At 38.2% G+C, this 14,133-nt stretch overlaps 1 protein-coding gene across 1 annotated transcript in view; it reads right to left on the bottom strand.

Annotated features, from left to right (window-relative positions):
* The window catches only part of LOC138022124 (protocadherin-like protein), a 64,778-nt gene extending 55,989 nt beyond the window's left edge, over positions 1 to 8,789 (bottom strand). The window contains exon 1 of the mRNA XM_068869150.1: positions 6,526 to 8,789. Within this exon, the coding sequence (XP_068725251.1) occupies positions 6,526 to 8,440 (1,915 nt within the window). The 5' untranslated portion in view covers positions 8,441 to 8,789. The remainder of the gene's footprint in view (positions 1 to 6,525) is intronic.
* Between the last annotated feature and the right edge of the window lie 5,344 nt (positions 8,790 to 14,133).

Genomic DNA, 14,133 nt, shown 5'->3' with positions numbered 1-14,133 from the left:
GCAACTCATTGTTGCCTATCTGCTACTGGCATGAATACCTGGACTTAGTTTTCTTTTTTAAGGCTTTAAATGGACTAATAGAAAAAGATCAGGACATTCTTCCCAAACCACTTGTACCCTCTCGCTCAATGTGGTCAACAAGCAATCCTAATGCTTTTAAAAATTTGTTGCTGATGGCAAATTGTTTTATTCTCGATTGACACTTCTTAAAAACTTCCTTCTGCTCTTCTTAAAAACTGTATATCAATATGTATTTTGCTGGATGTTAGGGGCCATGTTGCTCAGAGAGCCAGATCCGCCATTTTGTATGTTCCATGTTTTCATGCTATTAAAGACCAAGTTTACTACAGTCCACTGAGGGGCTTCGTAGGGGAAGTCCATGGCTCCAGTCTGTACGGGGATCCACGGACACCATCTATATAATTATTTCCAAATCCTCAAGTCCAGTCATTAATCATCATAAGAAATTGCACCCAATATAGAGTTAAACCCTTTCTTCCCAAGGTTTAATCCTTAACAGTTGTACAGTGTAATTCAAGTCTAACTAGACCCTCCGTGAGGGTACACTGGGTTGCCTGTGGTACGTGCAGCGTTCCAGGCAATTTTTTGCAAGTTGGGGAGTTATTAAAGACCATTTAAGGGCTCACCCAGAAGTCATACCAGCAGAGTCCCTTTGGCTCACAGGTCCTCACACGTCCGTACGACGAAACATATCCTTTTCTGAGGTTAAAACCCTGGCTACCGGCCTATTAATTAATCATTTGTCAGAAAGAAGAAATTCCTGTCCTCTTTAAAAAAAGTTGACATGCATTGCTTACGTGTGGTAGTGAAGTAACACAGCGATTTATTCCATAATGTCAACTGAGCTGTGTGTTGTCTTCCAGGAGATTCAAGTTGTCCTTGCATAATATGTAGCTCTAACAGTGCACGATATTGTTTTGGTATTGTCTATCATTGCAGTGCCATGGTAGAAGTCTTGGGTAAATAGCCTGAGAAGACATGTGGTTACTAGCAAAGTAATGAACCCAGAAAGATTGAAGAAAATAAATGGGAAGTGAAAAACATTGTCTTCTGGGATAACATGTTGACAGTTGTCTTTGCGTAACATGTAGGTCTAACAGTACACGACATTGTTTTGGTATTGTCTGTCATTGCAGCGCCATGGTAGAAGTCTTAGATAAATAGCCCCTTGAGAAGACATGTGGTTACTAGCAAAGTACTGAACCCAGAGAGATTGAAGAAAATAAAAGGTAATCAAGAAATATTGGCTTCTTGGCTGACATGTTGATCGAGATCATGCAACTTCTTTCCACCACAAGTGTAAGCGTGCACTGACAGCACCTGACAGTTTTGTAAACAAAAGTTTAAAGTTGAAGTTAACTCCTGTGCGGTGGGTTAGTATCTGGATGGGCGACCTAAGAAATATACCACTCAGTAACAGAAGCATAGGACCGAAAATTCTATTTTAATGCTATCAAATGTGAACCAAGCATGATACAGATTTTGTAAGCTTGCTTAATGCAAAACAAATATTGATGTAAAAGTAAATAAATATGGATACACAGTTTTTAAGAGCAGAAGGAAGTTTCAGGACGGTTGATCGAGAATAAAATATTTTGCCATCGGTAACAAAATTTACGACGTGAAAACAACATTAATTTTGAACCACGAATATAAAAAGTTACCATCAGCGAAAAACATTTTAGGAGATTTTAGTTGTTTTGTTGTAATTGTACTTTTGGCTGCACCGAGTAAATCGCACATCGAATTCAGCGGGCGCAGTGATCAAGTTACAGCCGCATGTTTACTCGCGAAACAGTGAAGCATCTGTGTCAAATGATGCCAAGATACCGGGTTTTTGTTTTTGTTAGTTTTCTTTTTGTTTCAATTTTTATAAATTTTGACAAGAAATGTGCGAGTTGAACACAAAGATCACTCTCAGAGGTCACAGTGACCATTGTTTCTGGAAAATCAAAACTTTACTCTCCATGACAAGGTTATTTATCACCAGGTAATTCCATCGTTTTGGTAATAGCAGCTACTTTATTATTCATCAGCGTCACAATCTTTTGCCGATTTTGGGGGTCATTTTGTTGAAACTCAAGCACGCTTCCAACTGACCTGTTTATTTTCGTGACTTACATGTATGCGTTACCACAAAAATTCTCCCCGTATCACATTTCAACACATGTATGCAAATTTGCTAAGCTCGAAAATTACACATGATAAATTTACAAAAGCTAGAAATTTCACAGAAATATTTTCCATCGAAACATTTCTTGAAACAAGCAACATATTTGCTATAAGAGGCAAGAAACCCTTCCTACATGTATTTTAGTTGCGTGCGTGCAAGCGAAACACACAATCACAAAGCATATGCAATTAAATAAATAATTTCTGACAGTTCACATCAAACCCTTTTCGAAAGAACCTTGACCGTAAATAATAAAGCACAAAAGAGACAACAAGCTTTCATTCAAAAAATTTTTCACTGTCAAATTTCCAATTTTTTTTAACCTTAGCAGAGTTGAGTACAAAATGAATGTTACTTGCCAGACAAACAGGCAAACTTTAAATAGATGCGACTTCAGTAAACACTGTGAGACACACAACAGAGATCACAGATCTACTTGTGGTGTTCAATTCCTTCTCTGTCTTTGTTGAACCCATAAGTTACCAGAGAAATTTCCATTTGGTTTCAGTGTTGTACGTAACACCACCTTGGCGAAATATTAGAAGTACAGCTCAATTTAATTTCGACTCGACGGGCGAAAGATTCACACTGTCGAAGTCCATTACTCGTCGCTTTTAAGATTCCAGATCTTTATGTTTCACCACCTGTCTTGACGTTCCATTCTTGAGCTCCATATGGGTATATTTTCTTTAAAGATGTACTAAAACGCCATTCGCGTTACAATGACCTTCGACGCCATTACAGGTTAATTGTGCAGAGCAAGCTACGCATTACCCCAGCCCCCTCAAACCTAACAAAATACGCACAGAAGACTCTATGCACAAAGAAACCACTTAGCAGGGGAGTGACAGGCAAGACTTTTCCCGACACGGAAAAAAATAACAAAAAACCCACGAAATGAAACCCAGATTCCGACTGGGTTTGGCAACCCAGTAAAAATACAAAAATATAAGGAAACATATTATTGGTAACCATGGAAAAAAACTCTTTTATTTTAAGTAAATGATTGATAACAAAATCTGCAACTCCAAAAACTAGCTGATTAATACTTTGTCCTCTCCACATTATCCATTAATTTACAAAATTGTCTGTAGCTCAACAAAAGCATGGCCTCCAAAAAATACAAAAATAATGATTACCAAAGCAAAGAAACTCAAAGGTGTTGTTGTTTGGTTTCTGTTATTCTAAATTGTTACACAGCTAGCTTGTAGTCAGCTAGCATGTTGCCCATCAATTTTTAATTTTCTAAAAGTGTGCATAAAAAGATGTTGAATGTAGTTTGATTAAAATCATGGGTGTACCAAGGCATCAAATTGCAAAGCTACTTTTTTGTCCTATGCTAATTAGACACCAAACATCAGCTTTAATCTTGAGAAAATTGCCTTGTCTGTTCCTGTTTGTCCTCGTTTTAGCCTCAAGAAACAAACACAGTCCAATCACCTTTCACGCCTCTTCCTTTAAATTTGAAGAAACTCATGATCAAAATAATAAAAAACAATATTTTGTGTGTTATTTCTTGAACTAAAACAAAATACATGTAAGAGGACTAAACAAAAGAGCCCTGGTAAGCTGGTTCTTGAATTTTAGACAAATGTGTAGAGTTAATTTGAAATATCCATAACCTGAGGTCAAAATAACCTGATCTCCATATATGATAAAGCTGATATCTGCATAATCCACACTAAATTAGCACCTGTTTCACTGAAGTTCAGTTTCTAGATCACAAAAAAACTTGACCATTATTGAACAATGATTACTTTTAGCAAACTATGTAGACAAAACCATGTTAATTTCAAACTTTCAAATGCTTCAGTTGCACAAACGAACTCAAACAAGTTCATTAAAGGCTTATTTGATCAACAAAGGTAATATTTTAAAATAGTATAGCCCATGGATTTTGTCAAAATTTTTTTTACTCTGATCATAATTATAAGCAAAATATTTTACAGTAATACATGTATAGACCACCTTTTTATTATAAAAATGGCCATTATTTCTTTCAAGATAAGAAAACAATAACCAAACAGAACATTTGTCAAAAATAACTCTTACTTATAATTGCCAAGTCGAGCCCATACTTCAAGTTAGAGGCTTATGGCCTGTGTTTTTTTCTTATTCAGATTATGCCATAAAGTGGACCGGAAAAAACAAGTAGTCGAACAATAAGGCCTGAAAAAAACAAGTTTAAGTGCTGTACAATACATTAATGCACAGGGGTTTCAATACCTTCTGAAATAGCCGTCCATGATAGCCCATTGAAGGTGACAGTTTGACAAGTTTATGATAGTGTGAGGTAAAGCAGGCGGCGGTATACCACCGGTAACCGGCTTCTATTGAAACCCCTGAATGCATATTTTGCTTATAAAGTCACACAGAAAAGCACACCTTGTAAGCAGCCCATACTGCGGAATGAGCCTCACTAACTTAACTTAATTGTCATATTAACAAAAGTGCATACAACATGTACATTGAGTCTATATAGTCTATATAATCAAAATCCCAGAGACAAGGAAGGACAAAGGAATTAACTTTGATTATTTAATTAAAAAATATATTGGATCTCACAGGCTATAAAGAGCCATTATTTTTTAGGTCAAAGCAAATATTCCAAATATTAATTTTTCATAATAAAAATAATAACATCTAAAAATCATCAAACTAGGAAATAAAAAGATGAGGTGCTCTCCGCTTGATCAAGCTACTTAAATATATTAGAAAGAACTAATCTGGCAAAAAAAAACAAAAAAACACAAGTTTCATGGTACATTTAATATCCTCATCACTTGAAAGTTCTTTATGATTAATTCCAGGGGATGCAAATATCATTAAAATCGTATCAAATGCATTGTTCTTTAACATGTCTGCCCAGTATATACCTCTTACCAACTGAGTTCAAAGTCCGTACTGTAAAATTACGAACCAAGATTTTCCGATGATTTATGGCCCAAGCGCAAAGCATGTGGGCCATAAATCAACGAGAAAAACAAGGATCCATCAATAATCTTACAATAAGAACCAAGAAAACAAGGTTAATAAGATGTTTATAATATCTCTGTGGTAATCAGGAAGGAAACAATTTGAAGTCAAGCGAAGGTTCAACTGCCACGAAAAATGCCATGTCAAAATCCGAAAAATGAAATCTCCTTGGCTGTTTGAAATAGTTGCTTGCAAGACACAAACAGTATTACAAGTTTATGCAACAGAAATGACATGAAAAACTGGCTAGAGAATGTTTTATCAAACTTTCAAATTAATTTTAGTAGGTCATACAGCATGCTGTGTAGAATACAGCCCGCTAATTTAGCCAATCATGGCATGCATACCTGATAGATATAATTTATAACCCACGCCATTAATTTTCATTGAAAAGAAACAAAGCCAGTGGAAAAACGGCACCCTTTTTAGGCAATAAAATTTGAAAAATGCTACAGCAAAAGTTTATTTCACATAACAGCTTGTCAAGTTTTCGTCCAATCACAGTAGAAATACAGTTAATAAAACCAATTTGCTTACATCAAACGCAAGTACTGTATTTTCTATCACATCAACAATAGCTTTTTACGAGTGACTTTCACTTGCTACGAAAATTAATGGGGTGGGGGGGGGGGTTATAAAATAAATAAACCCCTCCCTGGCTTGCTGGTATGTCAGCTGATAATGTCCTTAGCAGAGAGATTGCCCTCAAAATGTCACACTTGCCCTCTAACCAAATATTCATTTTTCTCTTGGCCACGGACATTATCAGCTGTCAGGTTTATTTGCTAAGTCTATCACTGACAGTGACATTCAAAGGATACTCTTATCAAACCCCAGTCTACGTATACCGAAAGTAAAAAATCTGAAGAAATCTGAATTTTTAACACCACGAAGTATAACTGCTCAAAGATTTCGAGACTACCCTTTCAGTCTAGAAGCTCTTAATTGGAACGTGTGATTTATACGCTGCGGTTGAACGCACGCAGACAGTAATATATCGATGGAATGAATGAAGAAATTTCATTAAAAGTTATTAACGTCATTTCCCAGACATTTATTGCAACGACTTCTTTAATAAGAAAATGTTCCACGTTTCAAAGATTAATTCCTGTTGCAAGTATAAAGAGTCCATTGCAATGCACATTTCAAGCTCTCGTATTCTGCACAGTACAAACAAGCCACGTTTCAGTAAGGCGTACAAAATTAATTAAAGTGAACTTCCTTGCAGCTGATTCTGCAAGTACGGAAGCTCTTCAACCTACATTGTAAACACGCCAGACTTCAGACGGTCAATGCGGGACTTTGTTTACTTAAAATATCCTACTGACATTTTATGAAAATAAAAACAATCCTACCTGTAGTAGAGTTCAACAAAAACTTCCCAGCTTCATTTCCACCTGCAATGTGATAATCCAAGCCAAATTCCTCGTACGGTGTTCTCGCTCGCACTTTCGCACGAACCAACGCCACAAATGTTCCCTTCAGACTGTTTTCTCGCACAGTGATAACTTGTCTGGCATTAAAAAAGAATGGTTTTTTCCGTCGGCTGTTTCTCAATCTGATTAACAAGAACGCTTTCGAATAACGAGGTTGTTTTGAATGGTCGCTCGCTCGCACGTGCAAGTCGAACTGGGAGTCCATTTCACTGGTAAATCGAACAAGTGATCGTATCTTCCCGCTGTTTTGATCAATCTTGAATCTTCCCAATCCAGAACCTCCAGAAATAGCAAAGGAAATGTTCCCATTACTTCCTTCATCTGCATCGTTAGCTGATAGCGAAGACACAACGACATTTTGAAGTGCGTCTTCTGAAATCGACACCACTAGTGACGAAAGCGTAAAAATTGGCGCGAAATGATTCTCATTTACATCTTCAATTACAATATCCACTTCTGTTTGTGAATCATACAAATCCTTTGACTGTTCGTCCTGGGCTTTCACAATGAAAGAAAATGAAGTTCTGTTCTCATAATCCAGGGGTTCTCGAAGAGTTATTATCCCGCTCCATGGATTAATATGGAAGATTGTCCTAATAATAGCTGGTCCGTTGTAAATTACATACAACCACGCTTTTTCATGTGGCTGAACGCCGCTTCCCTGGCGAGCTTCGACTCGAACAATAGCGCCTCCAACAGGAAAATCCTCCCTAATTCTTACAAAATAAGCGTGTTTGTGGAAAGCAGGTGGTTGGAATTTACTAGAAACAATTCCAAGAGAAAGTGGAGGATAACTTTCGATATCTTGAAGACGGATTTGCACCAAGGTCTTTGTTCGATGGGGGATGCTCCCACGATCTACCGCATAAACTGCCAGATCAATAGAATTTCCCTTCTGGAAATGAAGCTGGCAAGCTGTCTCCACTATGCCTGTATGAGCATTTATCGTGAAAAAGTCGTGCCCAGGATGAAAGTAATAATAAATTTCAGCGTTTCTTCCAATGTCAGCATCAATGGCCTTCACTTGCAATACGGAAGTTCCCACGGCGACGTTCTCGCTGACAGCAACTGAAAACGTAGGAGGAGCAAATGTCGGCGCTTGATCATTTTCGTCAAGAATGTTTACTCGCACGTGAGTAGTACTTTTAAGAGAAGGATTTCCGCCATCCTCAACCTGAACCGTTAACACAAAAAACGGTGTTTCCTCTCGGTCGATAGGGGCTTTAGTTTTGAGACGCAAAAATTTTACCCCAGAAAGCTCGCGGAAATCTACAGAAAACTTCTCCTCTTCGTTACCAGCCACAATGCTGTACTTTTCTACTGAGTTTTTCTCGCTGTCCAAATCACTGGCAAATACGCTCTCGAGACCGGTAACATATGTTCCAATTCGACAGTTCTCGGACACTGAAGTTGTATATAAATCCTTAGGGAACTTTGGTGGGTTGTCATTTAGATCGAGAATTCGAACGCGTACAATGCTTCCAAATCCACCTTCTGTTTTGGCGACTTCCCGCGAAATTACCAGCAAATCAAAAACGTTCCCTCGTTCGTCTTCGTGATCTAAGGCTACTTTTGAAGCAAGGATTCCACTGGAATCAATGTAGAATAAGCTTGATCCATCTGCTGTAGACGAGTCTTGATACAGCGAATAAGACATTCCATTTATGCGTTTCAATTTCAAAATGGCACTGCCTGGCGGCAAACCTTCATACACTTCGACTGTTTCATAACATGATGCGTTCTCGGCGAGGGATAAACAGCAAACAATCGCTATCAGTGAGCCACAATTTATCGGACAGTCTCCACGTGGTAGTGTCTTTCTGTGGCCCAGCATATTTCCTTCAGAAAAACCGAAAGCTGCCGCGCCTGTGAAAAATAATGTTTTAGCCTCAAGCTCGACAAAAAGTTTCTATTCATGAAAAGTTAATATTCAACGAGCTATCCTTAGCCGCAGGGATGTGAGCATGGTGAAATATAAAGATGAGTGTGAATCCATAGCTTCCAATTGAATCGTACGACACTGAGTGAATCAGTCTTAAACAAGATTACATTATCCAGAAGTCCATTATCTTGAATTATCTGCGAGATACCGCTTCACTGATACGGGTACTGATAACTTCTATCAGTTTTGTATCCAATTCAAAAAGTCTCAGCTCTCGTAAACTATATAAGGTATTACTCAAAGCGTCTGAGCGAGTTTACATCCAGACTATATACTTCATCCAAGGCACTGTTGACCGTCTCCAAGAAAAACATTCGTCTCATTATTTCTCCGCACAGTGAATAGGCATTAATTAATGTCGCAGTCACTGAGAGACCAATGGTATCACCGAATAAAATCTGAAGGCAGCTGTTCCAGAATCCATATAAAACGCGTTTTATAAACTCTCAGATGAGGATTGAGATAAGACAGACATCAAGCTGTCCTTGATTTGGTCATAAACCGGCTCTTGACGTCAGTTATTCTCTGGTTTTTAAGCGACTTTTTTCAGGCCCTTTTTGTCAGATAGTTTATGTCTGTTTAGATTAGCAATAACTCTACAAGGAGAAGTATTGATGATTTTAATGCCACCTGCCTAGTCAAGAGGTTTCCCTTTGCATAAAACATCCACGATTACCATTTTAATCCAATTCCGATAAGAAGAATAGATATTTTTACCTTTCGCACATTAGGTAAAAAATATCGATCGAAGTTCTTCATTTAGTATATGAATGGTGTACCAATAGCTTAACTAGTGATTCCATCTTCGGGAGGCATTGCTTTGTTTATTACGCGGCACCTTGGTAAAAATGTTAATGCTTACTTTGAAAATATTTAATAATGCTAAACAAATGATAGACAAAATTATCGAAATCCAGAAGGTTCGGGTGCTTACAAAACTGGCAAACTGAATTCCTCGTCGGTTTTACGGCAAGAAATTTTTTTTTTATAAAATTGCTCATGCTTATTGTACAACAAAAAAAACCCTGCAACATAATATATTCAAACTGATGAGTCCCTCGTTTGATTTCTACAGAATGTCGATAAATGATTTAGGTAAAAGGCGATCAATTATTGTTTGAATATGCAAAAGTATCCGCCAAGCCCGTCCAACTAAAATAATATCTTTAAAACAATTTCAGAACCTTTAAAATCAGATGGGCCACTTTGTACACTTACGCTGTGTACAAACAATTCCTAAAGATCTAATATGGTTTGGACTTGGTTACAACTAATCGCATTTTTGAAAGGAAATACTGCAATTTTATTTGGACAAAATCTGATAACGCCTTGAGATAAATTTGATTGGGAAAAAATTTTCTATTATTCATCACTTTAAGTGAACATGTGGGCGAAATCTCAACCCTTCTACCCTATTCAACTTGACTACCTTGGATGCTTTAAAAAGCATAAAAGAAACAACAATGTTTTGTTCAATCAACTCAAATTGGTTCAGAGGTTTCTACTAAACTCACCACGGCTTGTGGCGTCCCTCAAGGGTCCGTGCTGGGGCCTTTATTATTCCTCTTGTACGTCAATGATTTATGTAGATCATCTGATAAACTGTCGTTTTACCTATTTGCTGATGATACTAACCTGTTATATGCTGATAGAGATATTAATTCCCTTGAAAGAGTTGTCAATGCCGAATTAAGTAAAGTCCAGGAATGGTTAGTCGCTAATAAGCTAACTTTAAATGCCAACTAGACCCTCCCTGAGGGTACAATGGGTTGCCTGTCGTACATGCACCGTTCCAGACAATTTTTTCAAGTTGGGGGGTCATTAAGACCATTTAAGGGGTCACCCAGAAGTCATACCAGCAGGGGCCCTTTGGCTCACAGGTTCTCACACGTTCGTACGACGAAAAAAATCTGTCCTTGCGTAATATGTAGCTCTAACAGTGCACGATATTGTTTTGGTATTGTCTATCATTGTAGTGCCATGGTAGAAGCCTTGGGTAAATAGCCTGAGAAGACATGTGGTTACTAGCAAAGTACTGAACCCAGAAAGATTGAAGAAAATAAATGGGAAGTGAGAAACATTGGCTTCTGGGCTGACATGTTGATAAACTTCTTTTCACCACAAGTTTAAGCGTGCCCTCTGAGCATCTGACAGCTTTGTAATACTAAAGTTTACTAAAGTTAAGCCCTCTCCGGCGGGATTAGTGTCTGGATGGGTGACCAAAAACATATACGCCTTCGTAAAACAGAAGCATTGGACCGAAAATACTATTAACGCTAACAAATGCGAACTTAGCAAGGTACAGATTTTGTTAGCTTGCTTTATGCAAAAACAAATATTGATGCAAAAGTAAATAAATATAGATACACAGTTTTCAGAAAGAGCAGAAGGAAGTTTCCAGGACGGTCGCTCGAGAATAACATATTTACGACATGAAAACAACAGTAATTTTGAACCGTGAATATAGAATATAAACAGTTACGATCAGCGACAAACATTTTGGGAGATTCTTGCTGAGGATACCTAAACTTCGAGCCAGGATTCGAGCTAGGATCCGAGCCAGGACTCGAGCTAGGATCCGAGCCAGGATTCCAGCCAGGATTCGAGCTAAGATGAGCTTTCTCCGCTATTTATTCTCGAATCTTTCGGTTAGGTTATGTCTCGAATCGGTTAGGTTAGGTCTATTTGCGTTGGTTCTAGACTAGTTAAGTCTAGTTAGGGTTAGGGTAGGTCTTGGTTAGGTTAGGTTAGGTCTCGGTTAGGTCTCGGTTAGGTCTCGGTTAGGTCTCGAATCCTGGCTCAGATCCTAGCTCGGATCCTGGCTCGAATCCTGGCTCGGATCCTGGCTCGGATCCTAGCTCGGATCCTGGCTCGGATCCTGGCTCGGATCCTGGCTTTATTCTTAGTTTATCTCATTTTTGCTACGTTCAATTTTGTTATTGTAAGTTTTGGCTGCACAAATAAATCGCAAAATCGAAAGTGACATCGCCGGAATTCAGAGGGCGCCGTGATTACTAGTAAGTTACCGCGGCATGTTTACTTGCCAAACAGTGAAGCATCTGTGTCAAATGATGGCAAGATACCGGGTTTTCGTAAGTTTCTTTTTCTGTCAAGTGTTACACAGATCACAATCGCCCACCATTGTTTCTGCAAAGTCAAAAATTACTCTCCAAGACGAGGTTATTTATCACCAGGTAATTCCATCATTTTGGAAATAGCAGCTACTTTATTATTCACCGGCGTCACAATTTTTTGCTGATTTTGGGGCTCATTTTGTTGAAACTCAAGCACGCTTCCAACAGACCTGTTTATTTTCATGAAACCTTTCCTGCTTACAGAGTTATACTAAAAATATCCTCCCGTATCACGTTTCAACCTTAAGCTCGAAAATTCAATACACAACATGATATTATAATTCACAAAGGCAGAAAATATCACAGAATCCTTTTCCAGCGAAACATTTTATTGAAACAAACAACATAAGATGCACTAAAACGCCATTCGCGTTGCAATGACTTTCCATTGCTGGTTAACGAGAATAACAAACTCACGAGGCAGAATGTATATTTATATTTAATTAAGTTAGCACAACACAAAAACGCTAACCTCATTTTGACACGAAAATGCTTTACTATTGCCATAAAAACTATCCAGTTAAGCTCGCATATTATAAAACATGATGAATTCATAAAGGCCACCTTTTCCAGCGAACAATTTTTTGAAACAAACAACATATTTGCTATTATTGCGTGCGTGAAGAGAAAAAACTCAATCGTGTCAAATATGCGCAATATTACAACAAACTAAAATTTCAGGATCAAACCGTTTCCATGAAGAACGGTTTCCTTGAATAATGAAGCACAAAATAGACGACAAGCTTTCTTTCAAATAATTCTTGGCTGTCACATTACCTGAAGACTGTGCAGAGTTGATCACAGATCCACTTAAGGTGTTCGATTCGTTCTCTGTCTTTGTTGAACCCATAAGTTACCAGAGAATTTTCCATTTGGTTTCAATGTTCTACATAACAGCACACTTGGTAAATATTATTTTAGAAATGCAGCTCACTTTGACTTCTGCTCGACGGGCGACAGATTGTTGTCGAAGTCCATCACTCGTCGCTTTTGAGATTCCAGGTGTTGGTTTTCACCGCCTGCGTAGTTTATCCAACTGACTTGTTTAAGGATCCAGTAAAACACCATTCGCGTTACATGACTTTCGACGCCATTGCAGGCCAAGTTAATTATTCTACTGTGTCCACCAGAGAAATCTACGCAGTTCCACTACCCTCTCGATCCTAAGAAAATACTCGCAGAAGGCTCTATGCACAAAGATACCACTTACCAGGGGAGTGACAGGCAAGACTTTTACCGAGACGGAAGAAAAAAAAAAATAATAACACCGAACAAATGCCCTCCATTTCTAGACTGGGATTGCCATACGGCAACCCAGTAAAAAGTCGAATTTTGTATTCTTTCATCCTTATCAGAAGAAACTTGATGGTGATGTCATGATCAAGATATTTGATATTCACACTAAGGAGTTTGTCCTCCTCGATCAAAAGACATACATAAAATATCTTGGCATACTGATTGATTCGAATCTTACATGGAAATACCATATTTCCTATATAACATCAAAAATAAGCAAAACTATTGTGTGTTATTGCAAGATTAAGACATTTTGTACCATCTAGTACGCTGCTGACGCTTTACAGATCTTTGGTTTCGCCTTACCTTTTATATGGCCTTACTGTCTGGGGCCAGGCACCACAGATATACCTTAACCAAATCCTTGTCCTACAAAAGATCGAGTGCCTTACGTCTTATCTACTTTGCACCTTATAGATCGTTTTCACTGTCACGCAATAAAAAAATAAATCGAAAACCATCCAGTGGAAAAAGTCAAGAATTCGAGATGTTGTAGAAGATAAATGAAAAAGACACTTCTCCAAGTTTTAGGCCTGTGCGTTTGCCCAAACTTCAGATATTCGTCGAAATGTTTCGCAGAAATTTAAAGAGCTTAGTATGAAAACGCCATGTTGGTGTACATCTGTGGTGCACCAATTATGGCGGCCGGGAAATACTGTCAACATCTGTTTCTTACTTTGGCTATCTAGGCGAGTGATCATCTGTACTGAACAAACAGCTATTTACCTAAGCACTTTTCCTAATGCTTTAAATTCTAAAAAGGCTCAAAACCATGAGATAAATATATATTTCTCAATAAACTCGATCGTCGCCTCGTGTCACGCACCGCCATAACTCAGAAATTCAAAAGGCTCTGGTTTGCAAACGAAGCACGCTATTGGGCTTTAAAATTGCAAATGGCTACAAATTTACCGCCTCTTATGCCTGATGAGGATAAAAACTTTCGTGGCTCCTTAGTTTTGGATTTTAGAAAATGATGACGTCACGTGAAAACGATCCATAGATCTTCAGCTATCTTCTGCTGTCCCTCTTTTTGTTTCCTCCGGTTGCCTCCCAATCGGCCACCTTTATTTCAAAGCAGTGTCGATTTTAATGCATGATGTCCATAATAACTTATCAACCCGTAACATATCCAACCTTTTCAGTTCTGCAAGC

This window comes from Montipora capricornis, chromosome 10 (genome assembly GCF_036669925.1).
Source record: "Montipora capricornis isolate CH-2021 chromosome 10, ASM3666992v2, whole genome shotgun sequence".
Lineage (NCBI taxonomy): Eukaryota > Metazoa > Cnidaria > Anthozoa > Scleractinia > Acroporidae > Montipora > Montipora capricornis.
This window is presented reverse-complemented; position numbering and strand designations above follow the sequence as displayed.